Raw genomic sequence first — 25,132 nt, forward strand, 5'->3', positions numbered from 1 at the left:
CACGTGACGCCGGCGCGGAGGAGGAGGAGGAGTGGAGACGACTCCGCGCGGCGGGTCACGTGAGAGGGGAGCGAAGATGGCGGCGGGCGGGCTGTGCGCGAGGTGCGGGGATGCGGCGGCGGCTCCGGCGGCGGGGGGGGGGGGGGTGTGGGCGGGCGGCGGCCCCGTCCCTCGCTGCGGGCGGGCTCCCCGCGGAGGGGAGGGGAGGCGGGGCGGGGAGGTGCCCGGCGGGGAGGGGGGCAGCGCCGGCGGGGGGAGCGGGGCGGGGAGGGTTAACGGCAGAGCGGGGCCCGCGCCGGCCTGGCCCCGCCCCCTGCGCGCGCAGCGAGGCCCCGCCCCTCGCTGAGGGGCCCCTCGGGGACCCCCCCCCCCGGGCCGCTGAATTTCGGTGTCGGTCGTGGCTTTTTAGCGATTTTTTGCGTTTCTTTTATTCCGCCCGGTTGTAGAAGGTGAACCGTTAACTAGAGCTCTTTAAAAGCTTTTGGTTTTGCGAAGCCCAGGTCTCGGTTTACGCTAACGTCCCCGAGGTGTCTGTCAGACACCTGCTCTCGTGCCGAGCAGAGCATTCCGGGGCTGGTTTTCACCTTTTGGACAACTCTTTGCAAATATAAAAATGAAAATAGAGATGTGGAAGACGTCTAAAGGAAGCTATTCAATGAATCCCAGGTTCAGTGATCACTTCAGATGGGTGCCTTCATTTGCGCTGAGCACGGTTTTTGACATTTATTGTAACATTTTTAGGCTCTGGAGTGTTCCTAGGTGTCTGGTTTTTATTAAATGAATGTCTGTAAGCCCTGATGGGAACAAGAACGCCACTGTTACGTGGGATCACATAAAGAGAGCTTTCCTTCCTTAGCTGTCTTGGAGTCTAATTAACGAACTGGCAACAAACCGTGGTCTGTTTTATTCACAGCAGAGGTTAGGAGGGAATGAAGAGTAGAAGGGTTGGCTCTACGAGGCTGGTGCTCGGTTCTACAAAGCGATTCTTTGCTTGGTAAAATTCTGTGGCCTTTCGGTGCTCTGTGTGGGCTGGAGCGGTGGCACCCGTAGCCCATTGCTGACCGAGTCGTGGGGAGGTTTGTTAGCTTATACAGAGGGAGGTGCGCCTAACTATCGGGGAATTAGCAGGTAGAAATTATGTTGATAGGTGTACTGGAAATAATAGGTCTTATCATTTAAGTGGCACCGTGTGTCAGAAGTTGCAGATGACTTTCACTGCCACAGTGTGTTATTTTGATGATGCTATTCTAAAAATAAGTTAATGAGTGTTCTTGCTTTTGTAGACAGTCTCTGCGTGGGGAGCTGTGGTGTTTAACTCCTGATTTGTATTACGTTGCTAACAAATCAGCATTTGTCTAAGTTCCTGAAATATTCTTTTTGGCAAACATCCTTTTTCAGAGCTGTTGCAGGGAGATTCGCTTTTCTGGATGCGTATGCCAGGGTCAGGATTTGACTGTAATACCTTATAGCACAAATTGGCTTTTCTACAGAGTTCTCGGGAAGAAACAAGAAGCCAAGGGTAAATGTTCTGAAGACCTGCGGCAAATCATTCTACCTTACGTAAAAGTGTTGCAATTTTTCACTTCACACAGTTTTATGTTCCACTTGGAGTGAAGGATGAAACTGTTATGGAAGAACTTGTTTGGAGGAGAGCATCGAATGTAACTGAATAAAATATTGCTCTATACTTTTGTTAGGTTTCTTTTTACTAACGTCCAAGTAGCAAAATCAAATTGAGCTAAGAAACTGATATAAATGTGATACTTCTTTGATATGAGTTTGCAAGTTTTGCTATATCAGTTGTTACCCTCTTTGGGTCTTTCCTGGGTTCTTCCAGGACATCTGAAACTGGTCAGCTAAAAACCAGTGTTCCTTAAATCAGTTTTCTTATATTGCAGTGTGATCTGCTCTGAGTTAATGGTAGGTTTGAAAAGGTGTGAGCTAAATGGAAGGCTGAAATAGTGTTCATCATTAAAATACTCTGCACCTTTTCCCTTCGTGTACAGGAGCAGCAGAGAATTGTGGACAATTCTTCTGGGCAGATCAGCTTTAAGAGAACCAGTAAGTCCGTGTCTTACTAAGCATGCTTGTCCATCACTGAATGGCATCTTGGCCAAATAGATAATTTCTGCATCTGTTGTGGCTTAACCCCAGCTGGCAACTAAGCCCCACACAGCTGCTCGCTCGCTCCCCTGCAGTGGGATGGGGGGGAGAATTGGAAGGGTAAAAGTGAGAAAACTCGTGCGTTGAGATAAAGACAGTTGAATAGGTAAAGTAAAAGCCACATGCGCGAGCAAAGCAAAACAAGGAATTAGTTCACTCCTTCCCCTCGCAGGCAGGTGCTCAGCCATCCCCAGGAAAGCAGGTTTCCATCACGTGTAATGGTGACTTGGGAAGACAAACGCCATCGCTCTGAACATCCCCCCTTCCTCCTTCTTCCCCAGCTTTATGCGCTGAGCATGACGCCATACGGTGTGGGATGTCCCTTTGGGCAGCTGGGGTCAGCTGTCCCGGCCGTGTCCCCTCCCAGCTCCTTGTGCCCCCAGCCTGCTCGCTGCTGGGAGGGTGAGAGGCAGAAAAGGCCTGGACTCTGTGCAAGCGCTGCTCAGCAATAGCTAAAACATCCCTGAATTATCAACACTGTTTCCAGCACAAATCCAAAACACAGCCCCATACTAGCAACTGTGAAGAAAATTAACTCTACCCCAACCAAAGCCAGCACAACATCTCTTTGAATATTAGTGAAAATATGTTTTGCTGCTTTTCCCTCTTCCTCAGTGTGATTTTTATTCCTGTATCTCCACTGCTTGTTCATTCTTCCACCCCTTGTTTATAGCTGCTTCATGAACTACCTGGAAGAGTCTATGTGAAAAGGTGCTTCCCTTTCTGGAGCGGACACAAGTGCTACTCTCTAGAGTGGCTGGCCTGGGGTATTCATGAGTGGTACAGCCTGCTGCCTTATTTTCTGGGGTGGAGCCCATGCTTTCAAGAATTTGCTCAGAGATTGGAAATCCAAATGTTTCTGAACCCAGTCCATTGCCTCCTATTTCCTCTCCCTTCCCGTGATTAGGCAAGGCAGCGAGTTTTCTCATACAATATGCACCTTGAATCAGTCTGAATCATAGATGGTTGTCTTGTGTTGTTCCTGTCTCTTTGTGGTGGTGGAATTTCTTTGCTTTGCTTAAATGTAACAAATCTGGTACTCAGCAGTGTATGTTGAGGAATCTGTTCAGTAGTATTTGGTTCTTTTTTTTAGGCACAGATTGCGGCAGAATTGAACAAGCACTGGCAGAGATTGTTAGAGGGACTTTCATACTATAAACCGCCCAGGTATAAATTGCTTGATTTTTAAAAATTAATCTCTAAAATGGGTTCTCCTAATATGTAGAGGAGCATGTTGAATATCTCTCTCTGGTTACATGAAAATAGACTTTTACTCTCTTGCGTGACTTGAGATTTCAGGAGAGGAGTAGCAAGAGAAAGTACTTAATCCACATAACATTTTTGGGCATGAAATACAGATCAGAAAGAAGTAACGGCAGTTTTTGCTGTCGTTACTAATGTTAGGTAGCTTTTAATCCTTGCCTCGGCTGAGCTGCAGCAATCGTGCGCAAGTGTGCAGCTTGTGGAGAAGTGACTCCTCTTGACACTCAGTCATCCCAGAAGGATATCCAGATTCCCTCACTGGAGAAGGTGGAATAAATATAGCCTGCATTTATTATAGTAATTATTGTGAATAATGTTAAGTTTTGTGTGGTGGGAAGATTAGAGAATATCGTTGCATGAAATATTGAAAGGCCATTGAGGAAAAAGCAAATGTTCGGTTTAAACTGATAAAACCGAGAACTTTGAAATTAAGCCTCTTTAGTTCATTCCTTGGGATTGCTGCATTTTTCGTGACTAAAATTTCTTTTTTCTTTAGTACTACTTCCGCAGAAAAAATAAAAGCTGATAAAGATGTAGCTGCTCCGCTGAAAGAGTTGGGTCTGAGGGTCAGCAAGTTTTTGGTGAGTGAAGGTGCTATTCTGGTTATTTTTTATCCCTGCAATTGGAATGCATTGTTATTTGGATTCTGTTACTTAAGTAAGCTTCTTGATGTTAAATACAGGCAAACTTAAATTCCTTTCAGTTCAAAATAAAGGATGTTAGAAGTACATGTTGGGACTGTAGGTGAAAATATAAAAAAGTGATTAGTGACCTTCAGGTGCCTCAGTTTTCCTGGTTAACACCCCCTCTTGCTGCAAAGGGCCCTGCTTTTCAGAAGCAGTCACCCGCTTTTGGTCTTTCTTGGGTTCTTTCAAGACTTCTGAAACTGCTCAGCTGAAAACTGATGCCCCTTAAATCAGTTGCCATGTTTGAAAATACTGTCAGTTTACCTGCAAGGTTACGTTCCTTCAAGCCAGAAGTTGGAATTTGGTGACTGGTACCTCTTTTTAAAATCACTGTTATAATCCTTTTGCTGAAGTTAAACTGGGTACATCTAAGTGACGTCAAAGCTTTTGTATTTTGCTTTAAACAGAAGTGCTGACTAAAGCAAGCATCTGCCCGATGCAAAAAAAAATTCATTTGGCGTATTTTGGAAGTTAGTTGTTTTGAAGAGAAGAGCTGCCTGAATATTTGTAGAGAATCTTCATCTTTAATGAGTTCAGTTGCCTCTTATTCATTTCAGAGCATCTCTCTTTTTTTCAGGGTCTGGATGAAGAGCAGAGTGTGCAGTTGTTACAGTGTTATCTCCAAGAGGATTACAGAGGAACAAGAGACTCCCTGAAGGTCCGTAGCTCCCATTTATGTTCTATTTACTCTGCATCTTTCCTTAATACCAGTAGTTTGTTGGTGCATATGGTCACATGTGAGTCTGAGTTCGGATTTGGAAATGGCTTTGTAGCTTTTCTTCTCTGAACCTACAATGCTCAAGTGCTGCTTTAAGGAAATGTGATAGCAGATATCGAGGCCTCGCTTTCTAGTATATCTTCCTGCAGGAGCTCAGCTCCTCTCTCTATCGCAGGACTACAGGAAAGCTACAAATTTGTGAAGGAGAGCGAGTGGAGATGAAGAACAAATATATAGTTACAAAGGGGTGTTTTGGCTTTGTCCTCTTGGAATCTTTCTGAAAGAAATGGAAAGAAAAATTTGTCTTTTGTTTATGTCAGTCTTTTTTTGTGAGTATGTGTTTTGTCAGTAGGTATTTCTGCAGTAGATAATTCTTTGTTTTGTTGTGTTTTGCTTACAGACAGTTCTTCAGGATGAAAGGCAGAGTCAGGCTCTGATGCTGAAGGTTAGTCATTTCCATTTGTATTATCTGTTGAAAAGATCTGTTGACAGAGAACAGACTTTATGGATCCAGAAAATCTTGGAATAATTGAGGTATTGCTTCATATAAAGAACAGATTTTAGAAGATGCTTCTGAAATAGAGGGATGTGCGTGAAGATTGCACAGTGTTAATTGTTGCTACGGAAAGGAAATTTTAGGCTTAATATCAGGGAATTTAGCTGGGCAGTTGTGCGCTCCCGTGTTTTCCAAAGCTTATAGGTTTATGTGTTATTGTCTGAAGTGACAGCTCTGAAATGGAGACATAGCTGACAGAGGATAATAGGGATGAAGAATGAGAGATCCTCTCTCTTTGTCTTTTTGCCTTTCTTTTCCAAGTTTTCTCACTTAGCAGTGTAATTACAGCTATGTCCCTATGGGCATGTTTTATTGAGTTCTGTAAAGTTAATTAAGTGGGGGTTTTTTCAGATAAATTAAAAACTGCTTAGTTGAAACTCCATCAGTAGTGAAGTTTTGAGCATTATATATTCTTGTGATGAAGGCCTTGGCAGTGTATGGGAGAGGAAAGTGTGTGGGAGTTGGACACAATACCAAATGGATATTGATGACACTATATATTCACAGCTTGCTGACTATTACTATGAAGAGAGGATCTGCATTCTGCGTTGCGTTCTCCATCTACTCACTTATTTTCAGGATGAGAGGCACCCTTACACAGTGAGTACAGGAACTTTTTCCTGGATGTGCTGTCATTGAAATAGGCTAAATATGTAAGTTGTGTAGTAATTGTCCACTTGTGGTTGCAAAAAGCACATGAGTTCGCACGTGAGAAGTTAATTTCTTTATTTGTTTATTTGTTTATTTAAGGCACAATACTTCCAATGTGTTGAAAAATTGGACAAGGAACTAGTTCCTAATTACCGGAAACAGTTTGAAGCGCTGTACAAAGCAGAAGCTCCTACGTGGGAAACACATGGAAATCTCATGGTATTTTGTTTCTTGCTATTATTTATCCAACTTATAAAGTCTTTCTTTATACGTAGTGTATTGGAAAATATGTACATGCAGATGCAGTTAAAAAGGATGTTTCTCCTGGTCCATGAAACCTAAAATTCGTTTTCTGTCTAACAGAACACACTTTTGCTCAGAAACAAAGGAGTTGCATGGAATGTATTGTTCCTTGTAATAAATCCGTTGATAGCCCTAGGCTAACGGCTCTGTTTATGTGTAGTTGTTCATTATCCCTCTACATCAGCACACTCGGTGTTTACAGTGGCTTTCCTTGCCATTGATACAAACAGTTGGCTACACAAGCTGTTGAAATGCTTCAAAACTTCTCAGTTTCTAACTGCTTTGACTGACCTGTGAGCTTCGACATACGACGGTAGAACTTTTCCTTGTGCAGACAGAACGTCAGGTTTCCCGTTGGTTTGTGCAATGCCTCCGTGAACAGTCCATGCTCCTGGAAGTCATCTTCCTCTACTATGCATACTTTGAAATGGCACCTGATGAGCTTCTGGCGTTTGCAAAGTTGTTCAAAGAACAGGGATTTGGCACTAGACAAACCAACAGACATTTGGTAGATGAGAGCATGGATCACCTGGTGGATCGTATTGGGTAAGTATCATGTATATTTGTGAAGGGAGTACAGAGCAAAACAATTGTTTTCCTCAGGAAAAAAGCATTTATAATTCTTCCTGCTGCCTCTTAAGATCACTACTATTTCAAGCTAAGCTTACTGTGATGATAATAATAGCTTTTCTGGTCACATTGGAGGTTTGTGACAAAATGAAGGTGCGATTGCAAAGTAGAGAGGTATCCATATACTAGCTTTAACCTAGTATATAATCGTGCCTCTGGTAAGAATGGCGATGAAGACACGGTGCCACTCCTTCTTAGATGGTCTAGTGGTGAAGTGAAATTGTGTCTCCACGGTCCCGTGCTGGTAGGCTGGCTGCTACCTGCGTGGAAGCTAGCACTCTCTCTCTGACCTGTATTGTTAACTGTGTTGCCTCAGTTCAAGCTACTGTGGGTCTGCTTACAAATGGCAGTAATGTCTTCATTTTGCTGCATGGGACATAACTCGAGCTGCAGCCAGAGGGAATGAAAAATCCTGCCAGGTGGCAGAGAGTTACAAAGGTGGAAAAGCTATCTTCAAATTTCAGTGACCTTTTTTTGTCTGTTCGATCAGAAATTGTAGTTCTGGAGATTGTAATCTGTCATATACTAGCATTTCAAGACAAAATTTGGATTACCTGCTGTTAATTTCATGCAATTTCTTATTGCTTCAAAGAACAGCTGAACAAAAGCAAACTAAAGGTTGTTTTTTGACCACTTACAGTTTAAAAAAAACCAACCTGGATTCTTAGATAAAGTTCCTGAGCTACTTGTTTTTATTCTTTTCCTGCTTGTAGCTACTTTAGTGCTCTTATTCTGGTGGAAGGCATGGAAATTGACTCCCTCCATGAGCGTGCTTTGGATGACAGGACAGAGGAGCACAAGTTAGCCAATAATGAGCGCATCCACCAGGTAAAGCACTGGCAGAGTAACCCCTCGTCAAGCCTAATAATACAGAACTTACTGTGATGGTGCAAGCAGTGCTGTTTAAAGATTATGTCTCTAAGTTTCTGATCCTTGGGTTTGTTAACCAAGTGTAGGAACTAGCATCCACATAACATTCTGGGGCAAATAAGAATGAAATGAATTCCTCTCCCCCTTATATTTCCTTGGTTATCCTGGGCCTTTCTCTGAAGAAAGATGTGTGCAAAAGAATAGGCGTTGTGAAGTTTCCAGAAAGGAATGAAACAAAAGATTTGTAGTGTCAGTGCTTTTAGGATAGAGAACATCTGAGGTTAGACCAACTATAAGTCAGTAAACCACGCAGAAAAACACCATGGCTGCAAGTGTATAATTTGGTCAGTTGCATGTTTGAAATAATTACCTGCAAGGGAAAGGTGCCTGTTAGCAAGAAGATGCAATCAGCTATATGCTTGCTGAGTATGAACTTCTTTCAGAAGATCTCAATTATTTTGCTTTTCTCTTGTCTCTGCGCAGGAGATGGACAATCAGCTGCTGCAGTTAGGGGATGTCTCACATCATGCTCCGGTGCTTTTGGCCTGGGCTCTGCTCCGTCACACTGTAAACCCAGAGGAGGCAACAAACATTATCAGGAGAATGGGCAGCACTGCTATCCAGCTGAATGTTTTCCAGTATCTGACAAAGCTTCTGCGATCGCTGAGCAGTGGGGGGAAGAATGTGAGTTTCTTATAATCATATATGTAAGCCCTTGAAGGTTTTTTAACTGCTGCTGATGTAAAGGTACGATGGGAAGCGGATGATTTTGAACCAATGTTCTTTCAAACTAAATCTGGTTTTAAGCAGAGTATGCAGTAAAGCATGTTTTAACATCTTACCTTCTTTCAGTGAAGATCAGAAATCAAATTGAAATGAAATAGATTTTTATGCCCAAAGAATAAAAAAAAAAAAAAAGCTTTTGTAAGTTGAGGAAGTACATCTCTTTTGAGCAGAATAGACTGCATTTAATCACATTTGTTGGTTTGCCTCCGTAAGTGTACTGGCCATTGTGGATCTTGAGTATTAGATGATTTTCAACTCTGCGCTATTTTCTGTATGTGGTTTCATTAGACAATACTGTGTATGAGAGTAAACTACTTTGTAGGCAGAAACCAGTGAAAGCAAATCCTTTTGATTTCTATGAACACTGAGTGCTTCTTTTTTAATGTTTGGAAGGCATTTCTAATGATAATGGTAGTGGCGAGATTTCTCATTTCAGTGAAATATTTAATGTTCATGTGGAGCTTAACTAATGACTGCTTCCTGTTTTCCTGGCTCTCTGCTGACTGCAGCAAGGATATATTGAAGAGGCAGCTACTCAGTTTGTAAAGCAGACTGAGTACAGTTACAGTGTGTTCTGTAATTCATAGTCTTTCCTATAATGGCCTTGTGTATTCTTTCTTTCCAGTGTACTGCCAGCACAGCTTGTATGTGTATTTATGGACTTCTTTCCTTTGTCCTGACATCACTAGAATTACATACATTGGGCAATCAGCAGGTAAGCATCCAAGGCTCATTGTGTCCGTTATCTAATTTAAAATAACCTGTCATAACTGGTGGCAATTACTTTTGTTAAATTGTAATCCTGCATTTGAGACTACAAACTTTATGTGGCTTAGATAGATCTAAAAGAGTGATTTGCTGGTTTTCCTACTGCATTCACACAATGCAAACTTCGTAAACACCTCTGCAGGCTGGCTGATTAATAATGAAAGAGCATATCTTGCAGTTGAAGTCCTATGGATTTGAAACTAATTGTTGATGTGTTATTTCCAAAGCAACGGAAATAATACATACTCTATTTCCAATTTTGAGAAGACATCGTATAGCCCTTTGCAGATACAGTGGACCTATTTGTCCTGGCCAGTCCATTCATGATAAGGAGGATGGCTTTAGGCTGGCTGTGTGTTCTGGGTTTGGGTGTCTTGGGTGTTTCTTTCTGTTTTGATTAGGGGAAGTAGTTACATTTTGGCTGGTAAACATGGAGAGTTAAATTCCAAAGATGTGGCGGAACTTGGTTGGGATGAAATCCCCCTGTGTAAAGTAACTTTTTTCTCCATCCTCTGTTCCTTTGAAGGATATAATTGATGCTGCATGTGAAGTTCTGGCAGCTTCCAGCATTCCTCAGCTCTTCTGGAAGACGGTGAGTGTGTTGGCAACTTCTTTGACCTACCTTGCTTATAACTAAAACCTGATGAAAGATCCCCTTTTAGGAAACGAACAGACTGATTATATTTAGTTAGTTAGTTTCTAGGAGGGCCTGAGGAGCTAGTGTTCGTTTGTATCTGTCTTTGATTTACTTTTGCCCTTTCCTGCCTTTTAGGTACAGCCTTGGCTTTACTCTTGAAGGATACTGGAACAAGTTTTAATATAGGTGATAGTTTAAACCAGAGCTGGGGTTGCAAGGATTGAACTAACTGCTGGCAAAAGCAGCATGCTTATTTTTTGTGGTCACAGAATTAGGATGATACGTAATGCATTATAGTCTTACTTCCTGCCTTATACTTGCACACTGCCTCATGCTTTAGTCTGTGCAAGGACTGGAGTGATACTTTTGTGCATGATTAATGTTAAATGTACAACTTCAAAAGGAACTGTATCCTCGTGCTATACTGAGACCATTTTAGCGTTTGTTTTTAGTGATACGACATTTGTTTTCTGTTTCCACCACCAGGAACCTACTGCAGGTCTGGGTATTATCCTGGACAGTGTGTGTGGGATGTTCCCCCATCTTCTGACTCCTCTCCTTCAGCTGCTCCAAGCCCTTGTGTCTGATAAATCTACTGCAAAAAAGGTACAGGATCTCTCTTGGTGTTTGGGAGATGATTTATTTCAGGATGGGGATAACATGCTATGTGATAATGCTGTGTGACTCTTTCTTTCCATTATATGTGCTTATCTCAGTTGCAATCTTAGATAACAGACATTAAGCTTTTGTCAAACAACAGTGGACAGGCCTCCTTTTTAGTCCTGTGCTGTTGCAGGACACTGTTTTCTGGCTTTTAGAAAACTTGTCAACTCTAATGGCTGAAGATAAGATACTGCCTAATTTTTCAGGTTGTACTTTACTCATAAGAAGTTCCTGTGTCATTAGATGAGACTTGTCTGGACATGTGAGCTGTCTAATAATGTTTTGGTAGGGTTGACATGTTAGAAGGATATTGTCCGTGTCAAGAAAACTTGCCTATTCCTGGACATGACCTGGTTGATTAATTTTTAAGGTCTGGCTCTTCGGCTGTGTTGTTTAAGCTCTCTCTGTATGCAGGTATACAGTTTCCTGGATAAAATGTCCTTCTATATTGAACTGTACAAGCATAAACCTCCTGATGTGATCTCTCATGAAGATGGCACACTTTGGCGAAGACAGGCTCCAAAGCTCCTCTATCCTCTTGGTAAGGAAACTGCACTTAACCTTTTCTTATTGAAACGCTTTGGGGAATTCAGTTCTTCACCTGGCTTTTAACTCATGGGTAAATTTGTGACTGTATTTCACCTGCTTCTTCAATCTTTAGGACTAGGTCAAACAAATCTGCGGATACCTCAAGGAACAGTGGGCCAAGTGATGCTGGATGATCGGGCTTATTTGGTGCGATGGGAGTATTCCTACAGCAGCTGGACACTGTTTACTTGTGAGATTGAGATGCTGCTCCATGTTGTATCGACAGCAGGTGAGATAGGCTGGGAGTATAAAAGAGAATAAGTAATTGTTAATCAGTATCAATGTGAGGTTAATAGTAGGATTGAACAGTTCTGAATACTTTTGAAAGAGCATGGAATACTTTCCCAGAAACCTGATTTTTTAATTATTGTTATAATACTGTAAAATTCACTGCAAAAGGCCAAGAGCATGTAGTGAGATGAGATAAATTTTAGATGAGGGAAAAGTTGAGGTAGATAAAATAAATGTTTTTCGGTATGGAGAACGATCATGGGGATGTGTGGTAAGATGAATGTGTATTTTTTCAGATTTGAGTACTGCTGAAGCATGATTTTGCATTCTAGTGTTAGTTTTCTTTACCCAGATGTGATTCAGCATTGCCAGAGGGTCAAGCCAATAATTGATCTGGTTCATAAAGTCATCAGCACTGATGTATCGATAGCAGATTGCCTTCTGCCCATCACGTCGCGAATCTACATGCTCCTGCAGAGGTAAGTCACTGACCAGCATGAAGTCACTAACAGTGGAGGGACCTGAGAAGATATAATGAGCTGGAAGAATGGCTAATTATTAATTTTGCCAAGAGCTTTGCAAGAAGCGTGTCTCAGCGCTTGAGCTCCCCAAGACTGGTGTTCAGTTCTCGAGATCGTTCTGGGTACGCACTGTTTAATGCTTTGATGCAGCAGAATGACCCCTCTTCCACTTCTTTCCTGCATGTTGTGCGATTTTATCAATTTAAAGGCATTTTTTATTGGTAGCTATATTTACATGAAAGGGGAATAAAGCATATCATTAGAGCAGTAACTTATAGGTGTTAAAACGGTTGCACTTCTTAACTCTCTGCTCAGTGTCAGCTGCCTGGGAGTTGCTGTTCTGCTGGATACTCATTGTTTGCTGTGACAGTCTGCTATCTTGCCAGCCTTGTCTCTTGCAGTAAATTGATCTGACTCAGGTGTGAGGGGGAGGTGGCAAGTCTAGACTGCAAGTGCAGACTCTGGAGTCTGTATTTACGTGGTTAGGTTTTATACTTGTGTACTTCAGTGAGAGAGAAGCTTTTTTGATCAAAACAACAGTATATCGACTACAGATGGCAGTGCTTTTTATGCATAATATTTCTTTTACCTAGGCTGACAACTGTAATCTCTCCCCCTGTGGATGTTATTGCTTCTTGTGTGAATTGTTTGACGGTACTGGCTGCTCGGATGCCAGCCAAGGTGAGGAAACTACTTTCTGGGTTTGCTGGGTTTGAGAACTAGTAGACATGTATATGTGAATGAGAGGGAATATCTGTACTTTTTCTCTTGCAGGTTTGGACTGACCTTCACCACACGGGGTTCTTACCATTTGTTGCCAATCCGGTGTCCAGTATGAATCACATGATTAGGTATTCATCATCCCCAGCCCTTGGGTTTTTTTTTTTTTTTTTTTGCCTAACCTGTTCATAATCTGCTGTAAGAACATTTTGCCGGTGTGAAATCTATGCACCTGACATCTCTTACTCATGTCAGAGTCCTGCTATTCATGTAACAAACCCTCTTGCTCATTTCACAGTGCAGAGGGAATGAACGCTGGGGGCTATGGAAACCTACTGATGAGCATAGAACAGCCTCAAGGCGAGTACAGCGTTACCATCTCCTTCCTGAACCTGATCACAACTCTTGTCCGGGTGAGTGCTTTGGGAATGGTCTGCATGTGAAGTCAGGTGTAGGCTGTTAGGATAGGAAAGTGAACTACAGCCGTGTCTGAGATCCCCTGTGCAACGGGTCTCTATGAGTATTGGTTGACGCTCCCTTCCGTGCTACTGTTTGTGCTTTCTCTGTAGTCTGGTTCTTTCAAAAAACTGTTTTGGTTCATCTGATCTACAAAAGAATAGAAGTCGCTTGTAAATCTATGTCCTCAAGTTCGATAGTTCTCTCACACTTTAAAGACATGTGGCATATCTTCCTGCAAAAGGTTTCTTGTGCTTTTAACCAGAAGGGGGACAATGACATTTCTGTTTCTCCTAGGGACAACTTGGGAGCACCCAGAGCCAAGGACTTGTGCCTTGCATTGTGTTTGTCCTGAAGGAGATGTTACCAAATTACCACAAATGGCGTTATAACTCTCATGGAGTGAGAGAGAAAATTGGTAAGGATGTCGGGCAGGGGGAGAAGGAGGAGGAGAGGAGAAAAAGGATCACCTGTTTTCTCAAAGAGAATGTGTGAAGTTTTACTCCTTTTTTTGTCCTACCTTTTCTAGCAGCTATTTGGAATTTGCTTTGTACATCTACCAGTATTGCTGGATGCTGTGATTTGTTTGAAAATATCAGAAACTAGGCAACAGATCTTCCTGAACTGAGTAGTCCATTTTATCTCTGTTTTAGGATGCCTTATTCTGCAGTTGATCCATGCTATACTGAATTTATGCCCTGAAATGGATCCTCGCAGCAGGTAAGACAGGTGATGGATTTCAGATCTGCACCAGCCTGGCTTACAGTGCAGGAGGGCTCTGTTGCTATCTTTTTGTTTCAGTTTTTGAATGTAAATGACTAGGAATGAACTGGCATGGTTGTGTAGTGCTGGTTTCAGCTCTTTTCAGTGTTACTGAGTACAGGAAGGGTAGAAGAAGATTAGAGACATTGTTTTTTAGAATACCCGGTGAAGAAAGAGAAAACAGTAAATAGATTTTCCTGGAACAGACTGCCATCCGCTTTTCTATTTGGTGTATCCACTCTGAAGAAAGTAGAAGGGAGAATAAAGCAGGGGTCAGTGGGGGTGTGGAAATTAAGAGGTTACTTTGTGGTAGTTTTCCAAGCGCTAGGTGGGAGAATACTGCAAGTGCTCCTAGTGATGATGTTCTGTGGTGTTCGTTTCTCCCAGCAATGCCCCCAGCCTTCAGTCCTTGTGCATCTTCAGCCTGGCCAACACTGAAGCAGGGCAAGCTGTCATTAACATCATGGGAATTGGTGTGGACACTATTGATATGGTAATGGCCTCCCAGTCTAGTAGGTGAGTGGTGTGTTTCGTTTCAGTGGTGTGAGGAAAGAAGCAAATGATAATATTTCAAATGTAGCTTTAATTGATTGCACTTAACAGGGAATCAGCATGGCAGCTAGCCATGACAGCCTGCCTTGTGTGATCTGAAGGTACAAGCCTTGTTTGTTCCAGATCTGTATATAGTCTTTCCTGTACACTATCCATTTCATGCAATTGTTTTAGTTTCCTATTTCTAAATGACATTTGGAGCATGCTAGTGGGTGTAAATGTGCTCAATTGTTTAACATTTGCTAGCAGTTACATTTTTTTTATACAGAATTCACTCAAATGCAATTTATAAGATTGCATGAGTGAACTGGAAGCGAGAAAATTAGAGCCAATGTTAGAAGTTTTGTGTCTTCAAGTAACACCAGAGTTCAAGTGAAGCTATGCTCACAAATAAATTGTAATAAAGCTTGAACTGTAATTTTGGAAGTGCTAGGGATGATCAGTCTTTTCAGGGTGGTTCTGAAGGCAGCTTGAAGTGCTCTGGAAGTATTGAAGATGTCTCCAGTGTTGAGTGCCTTAACCTCCTTATGTGGCTCTCACTGAGGCTTGAATCTCTCTCCGTTCCTCTGTTCTCTTTTCCTGGCCAACCTTACTTGACAGATAGCCAGCCAGACTTGCTAGCAGGTTGTTTCTGATGAAGTCTGCCATTTTTTTTCTTTCAAAACAAGTCTGGAAGGGAATCCAGACTTGTTAAGGAGAAGGTGAGACCTATCTGAGAAACCTTTTTGGCTTTAATGTCTCTTCAGAATGTTTATCTGATAAGGAAAATCTTAGGAAAATACCTGACTTAGAGCCAGTTTTATCTCTTCGTCCAGTTTTGGTACACTATAATTTCTGTGAGATTGGTTCTGTAAATGTTTCTTCCTCTGTCTTAACACATCTTAAATCTCTTGTGTCCCAAAGAGGGGGGAAAAAAGTGACAGTAGCCTGTCAGGATATTTTTCTTTTTTGTTTGATGCTGAAAACTCAGGGCTGGGTAGACTATTTTTTGTGGATATGTGGGGGTTTGTATTTCAGCAGCTGTTATTTTCAGCAGGTGACATGACACTTGGAGTAAAAATGTCTTACAAGCCCCGACTGACAGAGTATAGAATTTCCTCTTTGAATATTGTGCAAATAATAAATGTCGGTTGTCAACACCGTTACTTACTTTGGTTTCTTCTTGCAAACACAGTGATGAGTCACAAGGCCAAGGTCAACTGCTGATCCAAACAGTGAAGCTGGCATTCTCGGTTACCAATAATGTCATCCGGTTGAAACCCCCCTCTAGTGTGGTATCTCCATTAGAACAGGCACTTACTCAGCATGGTATGTATTTCTCCGTGGGGACAGCCTGGGCAGCTATGCTTTTTTGTTATTTACAAATAGTCAGTGTGTGTCTCCTTACAAACAGTAGTTAAGATTTCAAGGTTCCAAGGAGTGGTTTCTAGTGATGGCAGAAGGCCTAGTCTCCCTCCTCTAAGGCATTCTTCTCCTCTGGGACAGCCTCTAAAGTATTAAGCAAGCGTGGCTTGTTGCTTGCTGCTTTGTAATGAGATGGGTGTAATTACAGAATATAGTAAACCAGCTGCCATTAGTACCTCTGGCTGGGCCCATGCCTTGTTCTTTTGGAAGACTGACCTAGTTCTCACCTTCTGCTATGGAAATCATTATTTGGTAAATAGTTACGTCCTGTTGCAGTTTCTTCTCTTTGATTTTAATTGTGTTCTCTCCAGGTGCTCATGGAAACAATCTTATTGCGGTCTTGGCCAAATACATCTACCACAAGCATGACCCTGCACTTCCACGCCTGGCCATCCAATTGCTCAAACGCCTGGCTACGGTAAGATGAGACTCACACAAGTGCTCCTTTGCTTCTCCCCTTCTGACTGATTCCACCACTGAAATCCTTTCAAGATAATCTCTTTGGGCTTTTTTGTATCGGGGAGCTTAACGCAAGTCAGTTGAAGGCTGTGTGGGCTGAAAGCTGTAAGGTAGAGCACATTAAAAATCACATAAAGGGCCCTTAGTTTTGTCACGTAATCCTCTGCTGTTTCAGAAGTCACTCAGTCACTGAGAGGCCTCACATGAGTGGGGTGTTTTCTGCAAAGTATTTGCACCTCCAGTTGATCTCTCTCTACTTTTTTGAGCAACTTTCTCAAGTCACGCTCTCCAATACAATTCCTGCACCTTCTTAACTGGAACTTTAACATCTTACTGAGAAGAGGATCCTATTTGAGTTTTTATTGGGAGCTTTCAACTTTGCCTTTTAGACTTACTCTTTTTGGCTACTAAACTTCTGAGAATGTATTTGCAGTTTTATTAAAGCATATAAGTCCAGCTCTGGGTTTGTTTATTTCAAGAAACGTTATTCCAAAACTGTTTTTGTCTTTTCCAGTTTTGTAATAACCCTTGAGAATTAGGTGAGGGATAGAGCAGAACTGCCAAAGAGGAAAATTTGGATCACTTTGCAAGTTTCTTCCTGCTTAATCACAGCAACTTACTTTTGAATTCCCTCACATATGTTTGTAGATTCAATATCAAATATTTTGGAGTTTCAGTTTGAAATGCAAATCACCTCTTATATAGAGAAGCAGCATTCTGTTGGGTTTGGTTATTCTTGCTTCTGATGTTTCTTTCCTTTTGCAGGTTGCTCCCATGTCTGTTTATGCCTGCCTTGGTAGTGATGCCGCTGCCATCCGTGATGCCTTCCTCACCCGCCTGCAGAGCAAGATTGAGGACATGCGCATTAAGGTCATGATACTGGAATTCCTCACAGTTGCGGTGGAGACGCAACCCGGGCTCATTGAGCTGTTCCTGAACTTGGAAGTGAAGGATGGCAGTGACAGGTCGAAGGTAGAATAGCAGATATGTGCCCAAGGACTCGCTGGTCTTTTATTGTAGCGTTCATAGCAGTCTTATGGCTCTAGGCTCTAAAATCTGGTAGTTCTTACATGTAACCTGATGCGCTTAATGTAAAGATAAATGCAGCTTGTGCTTGCAGTTAATGGATGTGCTGCTATCCCAGTTTCACTTTTCCCTATAACCAAAGAGAAACTTTCTCCGATATTTCAAGGCACTTACTGAGTTAACATAAGAACATCTACTGGGTCAGACCAAAGATCCCTGTGACCCACTCTCTGCACTCTGACAGTGGCCAGTCAGTGAGAAAGCTGAAGACTGAGGTACAATGGACAGTATCCGTTTTCCAGAATACCCATTCTGGTGCTTTGCAGTTCAAGGTCTTCTTGGGTTGGGACCTTCTGAAGGCATTTGGTCTTACTAAGTCTTAGCTTAGCTCATTTTTTATTCCCCTAAAAATATTTTTTTTTCTCTCCTGTGTTATGGCTACATTCCTTGTAGTTATATGCAAAATATACGAAGGCCTCATGTACTCAAGATTTATTTGTCTGTGTATTGTTCAAGCGGAATCAAGCACATTCTGCTTTAATAGGTGCCTACATAGTGGTTCTGTGGGGATGTAACCTCTCTCATTTCCTTTTGCTTTAGGAATTCAGCTTAGGGGAGTGGAGTTGCCTCCAAGTAGTCTTAGAGCTGATAGATTCCAAACAACAGGAGAGGTACTGGTGCCCTCCCCTCTTGCACCGTGCTGCCATTGCCTTCCTGCATGCTCTGTGGCAGGACCGTCGAGATAGCGCCATGCTAGTTCTGAGGACAAAGTGAGTTGTTGTTTTTCTACAATGCATTTTCCTTCCTTTTTTCCAAAACACTTTTTCTTTGGTTCATCGGACTTTTCAGGGACATTTGCATCTTAGTCCCTGTGTGCCCTGGTTTGCAGTGCATGGGCTTTGAACTTAGTGTCTCAGGAAAGAAGATGAGAAGCTCGTATGTGCATGTTCAGAAGTAAATATATTTTGCTCTGTTTCTTTTATACAAAGCTATATAAGCTTGTATTTACCAAAGCGTATTTTCTATGAAGTTTGGAACAGTCAAAATGCTGCTAGGCATGTGGCGTGGGGGAGATAACTGATTTTACTTCTGTGTATGTCTCTTAGGCCAAAGTTTTGGGAAAATTTAACCAATCCCCTCTTTGGGACCCTTCCTCCGCCTTCAGAATCATCAGAGGTGAGTTACGTCCAAACAAAAAGAAGGTAGTTATGCACTTCTCAGAAAAGGTTTCTAAGTGATGTGTGTGGCTCTTCCCTCTGCTTGCAGTTTTCTAAAAGGAAGTATGATCAAGTGGTTTAAACACAGGCAGGAGATGAAGTGAATGCTTTCTGGCTTTGCAGAGACTGTACAGCCATGAACTGTCTTTTGAAATTCTTTGCTCTTTATTCACATATGAGACAAAAATAGATGTTAACGTAGCATCTGTGGTAACACTCTTTGGAAGGTGTGCTGTCTGTAGGGTATCCATACTATACCTCGTGTGCTGTTTGGCAAAAGACACTCTCCTTTTTTTTAGGCATAGCTCAGGCTGACTAGTATCACAGAGGAATCGATTAGGTTCTTGTTATTCTTCCTTTCTGTGGGAGTTTTCCCCTTCGTTATGAAAGTCCTGTGCTGTCACTCAGAGTGCTGCTTTGAACACGGCATTCTTTCCTTATTATCACCAGTCCATGGTCAAGTGACATAACTATTGCTATCGTGGGAGAAACAAGTCTCCTGCAAAACTGGAGTATCAGTCACTGCAAGTGGATGGGTAGGGATAAATCAGAATTCCACTCACCCTGCAGAGCTAGCTGCTCAGATTTTCCTTTTTTTTTGTCTTTATAGCTCAGTGTCTTGGATACCTGTGCCTTAATCATGAAAATCATCTGTTTGGAGATCTACTATGTTGTCAAGTGAGTCTTTGGTAGTCTCTCCTTCGTCCCTGTACTTTTTAATTATCTAAACTGTGTGTGTTAAATCCTGATAGACGGTGCAGGCTTTGAGGGACAAAGTACATGGTAGTCCTGTGAAAACGTGGGACAAACAGTGGTTTATAAACAAATCACAAATGTGCATTTGAGATTCTTGCAATCGCCAATTGCAGAAAGAGGTGTAAGTGTTTCTGCAGCCTGTAGGTGAGAATGTTACTATTAGTATTTTCCTTGGACCCTGGAATGAGAATATACAGTATTTATTAAAACTAATTGTAAACTAAGCTCAGTATACCTGCTATAATGATTGCTGACTAACATTTTAGTAGTTTTATCCCACTCATTTTGTTTTCCTGAACATAACTGCCCTTTAATAAGTTGAAAAGTCATGATTAACTAAAATCTCTGCTTAAAAAAAAAAAATCATAGATTTTCTTCAGGGATCATGTTTTTCCTTCACATTTGATGCAAAAAGTGGGATTCCCTGCACAGGTCTAATATGTGGAATAACCTTCACTTGCAAGCTGTGTTCTTGGCTTTTCTACCTGAATCTCAGAAGAAGTATATTTTCTGACCAAAGAATAAAAGAAGATAACTTCTCCTCTTGATTTGGTCAGGGGCTCACTGGATCAGTCCCTGAAAGACACGCTGAAGAATTTCTCCACCAAAAAGCGCTTTGCCTATTGGTCAGAATATGTGAGGTTACTGGCATATCACGTGGCGGAGACAGAGGGCAGCAGCTGTGCCTCCATGACCGAATATCAGATGCTGATCTCAGCCTGGCGGATGCTGCTGATAATCTCTACTAGCCATGTAAGAGCTACCTCTTATCTTTCATGACAATCTGAAATTGGCATTTTGAATAATACAGTGTCAACTTCTCAGGGCCAGCTAAGTCATAATGAAGAATTCACTGGTTTTTCTTTCAATTTTCTTGTCTATATGCTTACAACATAAGTTGGCACAAGCATGGTACGAGAGGTTAGAGTAGGTGGTGTTCTGCTGTTTGATCAAAACGAGCGTATTGTCTGTCTGAGCAGAGGAGGGAGGTAGTAAATAATTTTTATAGCAATTCTAAGTAATTCTGTAATTGTAAAAGAGATTTTGCAGTGAGGTAGGGATGCACCATTAGACAAATCAGTCATTGCTGACTTCTTGTCAACTGTTAATGTAGTACTTCAGCGATTTCTGTAGAACTGCATCACTCAGCAGCTGTAAAATTTGGTGAATTCTTAAAGTAAAACAGTAGACTGATGTCAGACTGCTAAGAAGCTGCATCTTTTGTTGTGCTTGATGGATCTCTGTCTTTGTGGATCTTAGGCGGATATAATGCATCTGACTGATTCTGCAGTTCATCAGCAATTGTTTCTGGATGTGCTAAATGGGACCAAGGCTTTGGTAGGTGCTGCTTCCTGTCAGTTCTTTAATTTCCCAATTGCTCATCACCTTTGTACTAAGAGGAGTTCTGTTTCTGCAGCTGCTTGCCATCATAGGTTTTTTAGTTCCTGTGAAACTGGGCTGAAACAAAGTCTCTCTCCCTGAATTGATGAGCTTCTTATAAATCTTTATTTTGTATGTGTTATTCTTGTCATCACTGGGTGACCCTGCAGAGTGTCCTGACTCTGTTTCCCTCAATGCAGCTAGCTGCTGAAGAACAAACCTGGTCATTTGGTGGCGGTGCCAGGGCTGAGGATTTCTTAAGTGTTCTTACATGTGACTATTGCAACTGTAACTCTTGCAGTATTTCTTCCTAGCTTCTAGTTCCCATGTCGGTATCTTGTCTGCAGCTGGGGTCTATGCTATGTACCCTTCTTCTGATCCTGCTCAAACAGTGGAAGAGGTAGGTATTTTGTTTGGATAATTATCAGTCACTGCTAAGTATAAAAACTTGGGAGGTTATGTTTAAGTGTGTTGCTCTAGTGAGATTCCCTTAGTGATTTGGGGAGGAAACTGAAACCTTATCATAGAACTCTCTTTTGGGATGGCAAATGTCTGTAGGTTGTTGCTGAAATCTCCTTGTAGTAATAAATTTATGGTTTGGCTTCCTGCTTGCTGGTGAAAAGTATCAAGAAAGCTTTTGTGATAGTCAGTCCTGCATTCTCACTGTGCTGTGGAATGCCTTTACTGAGATCCAGGTGGTGACTTAAACTTTACTTGAAAGAACTGCTTTTATTTGTGTGGATCATATAACTTATGATACACACAGCTCAGTCAAGCCAATATATTTATTGAGGGATCTTGTCTAATCTGAAGAGCTCTCCCTTTTTGTTGTCAGCGAGTTGGGTTCTGTGGATAAAATCATAAACTCCTTGACGCAGATTCTGGAGGGAGTACTACAGGCAGATCAGCAGATGATGGAGAAAACCAAAGCCAAAGTGTTCTCAGCTCTTATCACTGTGCTGCAAATGAAGGAGATGAAAGGTGAGGTGGTGTATGTACGAGTGTCAAGAGCAGGGCTGCCGTGGCTGAATACACCATTCACTGAAAACTAACACAAGTGCTAGTTTCCAAGATAAAAATGCTTTTGGTGTTAGTAGCAGTACAGGATGCTGAATATAGTCACCAACCTGTGGGACTTCTCCCTTTTTCTTACTTGTTTTAGCTAGTTTTAGCAAGAGATGAGGTTTATCATTCACAGTGTGTATATGTCTTCCCTTCTCTTGTCTTTCCCCAACAATAATCTCTGTGTTTGATCAGTTTGATAGAGACAAGATAGGGTTCCCATGTGTTTTTGAAAATAGCTCAGCAGGTGTGGGAGGGACACCCTAGTAATGCCATCTCACAGAGTGACTGTAGAGCTTAGATTCTGACATGAATTTCTAGTTAGAGATAACAAAAGACCCAAACACAAGAAAGTCTTCTGAGAGTACATTTTGTTACAAACCAGAGAAACTAGTCCGGTCATTACTCTCTGTAATGAGAGTAATCCAAACCTTATCATAGAACTCTGTTGCTTGTGGGGCATCTTGCATTGCAGTAGCACTTGAAGACCCTCAATGGAATCTGGGCAGTATTTCTCTGTACAACACATACAAAGGCAACTGTGGTGTTGAGAAGTGTATCAGCTTACCTTTCTGTGTGTTCCTTGTCCCACTGCTTGGGCTCTGCAAGCCCCTATATTTTGGAAAATAAATAGAAAGTGGAGGACTGGGTTTTTTTTTTAAACGTGTTTTTTTTTGTTTTTTTGCTGTTGAATTTGAGTTTCCAGGCATGCTGGTAAAAGGTGGTGCAATTTATTGTAATGGTTTTGATGAGAACGTAGTGTTTATATGGACTCACAGAACATAGACTGCACCCACTGGCCAGTACCAGCAATCTGGAGAACGGGGTAGGAAATGCTGTAGTGAGCGGTTATGGAATAATCTGTCTGTAGTAGTGATTGATTTGTGCCTTGAAATTTCATGAGTTTATATGACTTTTTGGGAAAACTACATGTTTTTATTATCCAGATGACCGTCTAATCCCTTATTATATCCTCCTAGGCTTAATCATCTAACTTAGTCACGGTTCCTCCCATTCTGTTTTGTAGGTTTTGAAATGAAAACAGAATAAATACTAACTCCAAGAAATGTGGCCCAGTGATGTTATCAGTTAAACTGGAAACCTAAGTACAAGAATTGTGTGTTAACTGTTGTCTGTTCTGTGCGTGTCACAGTGAATGAGATCCCCCAGTACTCCCAGCTGGTGTTGAGCGTGTGTGAAACACTCCAAGATGAGGTCATTGCGCTCTTTGATCAGACTCGACACAGCCTGACCTTGGGAGATGCTACAGATGACAAGGACAGCATGGAAACAGATGATGCCTCCCGAGTTAAACACAAGGACCAGCGAGACGGGGTAAAGGACCTGTTCATCTGCTTTGCAGCTATGTTTCTTTTCTCTGAACAAAAAACAAAAGTTCTGTGTGTGCTTGGAACAACTCCCTGTGCAGCCTTCTGCCTTCAAAGGAAGTTTTGGCAGTTTCTGTTTCGGAATCACTCCATGTCTTTTTGGCACACAGCAGTCTGGGAAATTGCCTGTTGCTGCCTCTTTCAGATCTGTCCTAAAAAAATGTTGTCGCTAACATAGCCAGCAAGTGTGCAGAGTATAATGTGAGGGATACCAGGTGCCTTAATTTATGATTCTGAGAATGATTGAACTTTAGGTTGTGTTAGTAAATGCTTTCAAGATTTTCTTGGTATCCATGTCAAGCCTATACCTCATTCTCCTTTCCTTGTCGCTGCAGGTGTGTGTTCTGGGTCTGCATCTGGCTAAAGAGCTCTGTGAAGTTGATGAAGATGGAGACTACTGGCTACAGATTACTAGGAAAGTCCCCGTGCTTCCTACTATCTTTGCCACATTGGAGATCAGCCTGAGAGTTAAACAAAACCTTCACTTCACAGAGGCCTCATTACATTTACTGCTGACCTTAGCAAGGACTCAACAGGTGAGAGGTGCAGAGAAATGAGAGCATGTAGCTATATGTTTTTAATAGGAACTGTATATCTCACTGTTCTGTCTGTGATGCAGCTGAACAATGATCTGTAGACAAAGGCTTTTTTTAGAGGCTGGCAAGCAGCAGGTCCTGTATGTACGCCTGCCTAGTTTGCCTTATTCTTGATAATGGGATGTCTCGGATGGAAGAGCTGAGCCAGCCAAAGCAGACCTGTAATTCAGAGCAGGCACTTTCCCTGAATGTATTCATCTGCAATGCAAATGATCTCCCCTAGTTAAAACAGCATTAAGTGTTGGAGCCGGCTTTCTCAGTGTGGGGCTTTGGGTGAAAGCAAGTTTGTTCCAAAGCCAGCCCTTTTCAAAGATTATGTATGTACCAAATCAGATGATATCGAAATGGAATTCATAGTACAGTTGTGCAGGTTAGATTTTACTGGAAGAACAGTGTTGCTTTTCTTGATACTGAATTTTTAACAACATACAAGAAGTGTGTGTAGATGAAAGTTCTCTAAAAGGGTGGGAACAGTGCAAAGGACAGAAATATCTAACGCAAAATAGGTCTCTTTAGTCTCAGAGAGGAGAGAGACGTGCAAATCTTAACAGTAGTTTGTTCTGCGTCTTGTAGGGAGCAGCAGCAGTGGCTGGAGCAGGTGTCACACAGAGTGTCTGCCTGCCCCTCTTGAGCGTGTACCAGCTCAGCACTAATGGAGCCATTCAGGTGGGTGCTGCTTCCTTTTGGTGGGCGGGAGTGCGCCGGGAGAGCCTGCCATGCCCTGCCTTAGGGGCTGTGGTGGGAGCAGAGCCCTGCTGGTCTGGGAAGGACAGCAGCCACCCCCAGAGCCTGGAGACTTCCAAATGGTGTGAAGGGTTTCTGGCGTGTGCCATGCTGGGCGGCAATGTAAATAAGAAATTTATTTTTGTATCTTTTTTTTATGTTTGTTCAGACATCTGCTTCATCTCGAAAGTCTCTGGATGCCCCCTCTTGGCCTGGCGTCTATCGTCTCTCCATGTCACTGATGGAACGCCTTCTTAAAACACTTAGATACAACTTCCTGACAGAAGCCCTGGACTTTGTTGGTGTCCATCAAGAGAGGATTCTTCAGGTATGTCACATACTTCCTCTGCAATGGTTCGCTTGGCTTCTGGGTTGCAATAGCAGTGGAAACATGTCAGAAAGTGCAGAAGCATTGAAAAGAGCCTCCAGCCTCAGAAAGATTTACAGTAGAAATAATTCAGTAGTGGAGAAGGAGGACAGAATATACAAGCCGTGTGGTCAGGCAGGGATGATTGTGATGGTACTTGTTAGAGCTGGGCATTCACCGTCTGTTCATCCTGTACACTCTTGGGTTATAACTTTGCTACGGGTGTTTAA

General features: G+C 42.2%; 1 protein-coding gene across 4 annotated transcripts in view; it reads left to right on the forward strand.

The window, feature by feature from the left end:
• Positions 1-18: 18 nt before the first annotated feature.
• Positions 19-25,132, forward strand: part of NUP188 (nucleoporin 188) — a 30,353-nt gene continuing 5,239 nt past the window's right edge. The window contains exons 1-37 of one of the 4 annotated variants that reach the window (XM_087753014.1): positions 19-102; positions 2,007-2,061; positions 3,257-3,330; positions 3,923-4,007; positions 4,690-4,770; positions 5,231-5,275; positions 5,894-5,986; positions 6,137-6,256; positions 6,675-6,886; positions 7,684-7,798; positions 8,324-8,524; positions 9,252-9,341; positions 9,921-9,986; positions 10,518-10,637; positions 11,109-11,235; positions 11,356-11,511; positions 11,866-11,992; positions 12,628-12,715; positions 12,809-12,885; positions 13,053-13,167; positions 13,508-13,628; positions 13,864-13,930; positions 14,360-14,488; positions 15,699-15,832; positions 16,240-16,346; positions 17,153-17,359; positions 18,014-18,183; positions 18,520-18,589; positions 19,241-19,308; positions 19,944-20,139; positions 20,647-20,724; positions 21,081-21,166; positions 21,602-21,747; positions 22,982-23,163; positions 23,552-23,752; positions 24,386-24,478; positions 24,705-24,863. In XM_087753014.1, coding sequence (XP_087609140.1) covers positions 77-102; positions 2,007-2,061; positions 3,257-3,330; positions 3,923-4,007; positions 4,690-4,770; positions 5,231-5,275; positions 5,894-5,986; positions 6,137-6,256; positions 6,675-6,886; positions 7,684-7,798; positions 8,324-8,524; positions 9,252-9,341; positions 9,921-9,986; positions 10,518-10,637; positions 11,109-11,235; positions 11,356-11,511; positions 11,866-11,992; positions 12,628-12,715; positions 12,809-12,885; positions 13,053-13,167; positions 13,508-13,628; positions 13,864-13,930; positions 14,360-14,488; positions 15,699-15,832; positions 16,240-16,346; positions 17,153-17,359; positions 18,014-18,183; positions 18,520-18,589; positions 19,241-19,308; positions 19,944-20,139; positions 20,647-20,724; positions 21,081-21,166; positions 21,602-21,747; positions 22,982-23,163; positions 23,552-23,752; positions 24,386-24,478; positions 24,705-24,863 — 4,287 coding nt within the window. In that variant the 5' untranslated portion in view covers positions 19-76. Of the gene's footprint in view, positions 103-363; positions 995-1,188; positions 1,662-2,006; positions 2,062-3,256; positions 3,331-3,922; positions 4,008-4,689; positions 4,771-5,230; positions 5,276-5,893; positions 5,987-6,136; positions 6,257-6,674; positions 6,887-7,683; positions 7,799-8,323; positions 8,525-9,251; positions 9,342-9,920; positions 9,987-10,517; positions 10,638-11,108; positions 11,236-11,355; positions 11,512-11,865; positions 11,993-12,627; positions 12,716-12,808; positions 12,886-13,052; positions 13,168-13,507; positions 13,629-13,863; positions 13,931-14,359; positions 14,489-15,698; positions 15,833-16,239; positions 16,347-17,152; positions 17,360-18,013; positions 18,184-18,519; positions 18,590-19,240; positions 19,309-19,943; positions 20,140-20,646; positions 20,725-21,067; positions 21,167-21,601; positions 21,748-22,981; positions 23,164-23,551; positions 23,753-24,385; positions 24,479-24,704; positions 24,864-25,132 lie in introns of those variants that run through there. The other 3 variants (XM_087753016.1, XM_087753015.1, XM_009477065.2) reach the window with 3 other exon arrangements.

Source organism: Nipponia nippon, unplaced genomic scaffold (genome assembly GCF_047370975.1).
Source record: "Nipponia nippon isolate SJK-2023a ecotype South Korea unplaced genomic scaffold, ASM4737097v1 scaffold_16, whole genome shotgun sequence".
Taxonomy (NCBI): domain Eukaryota; kingdom Metazoa; phylum Chordata; class Aves; order Pelecaniformes; family Threskiornithidae; genus Nipponia; species Nipponia nippon.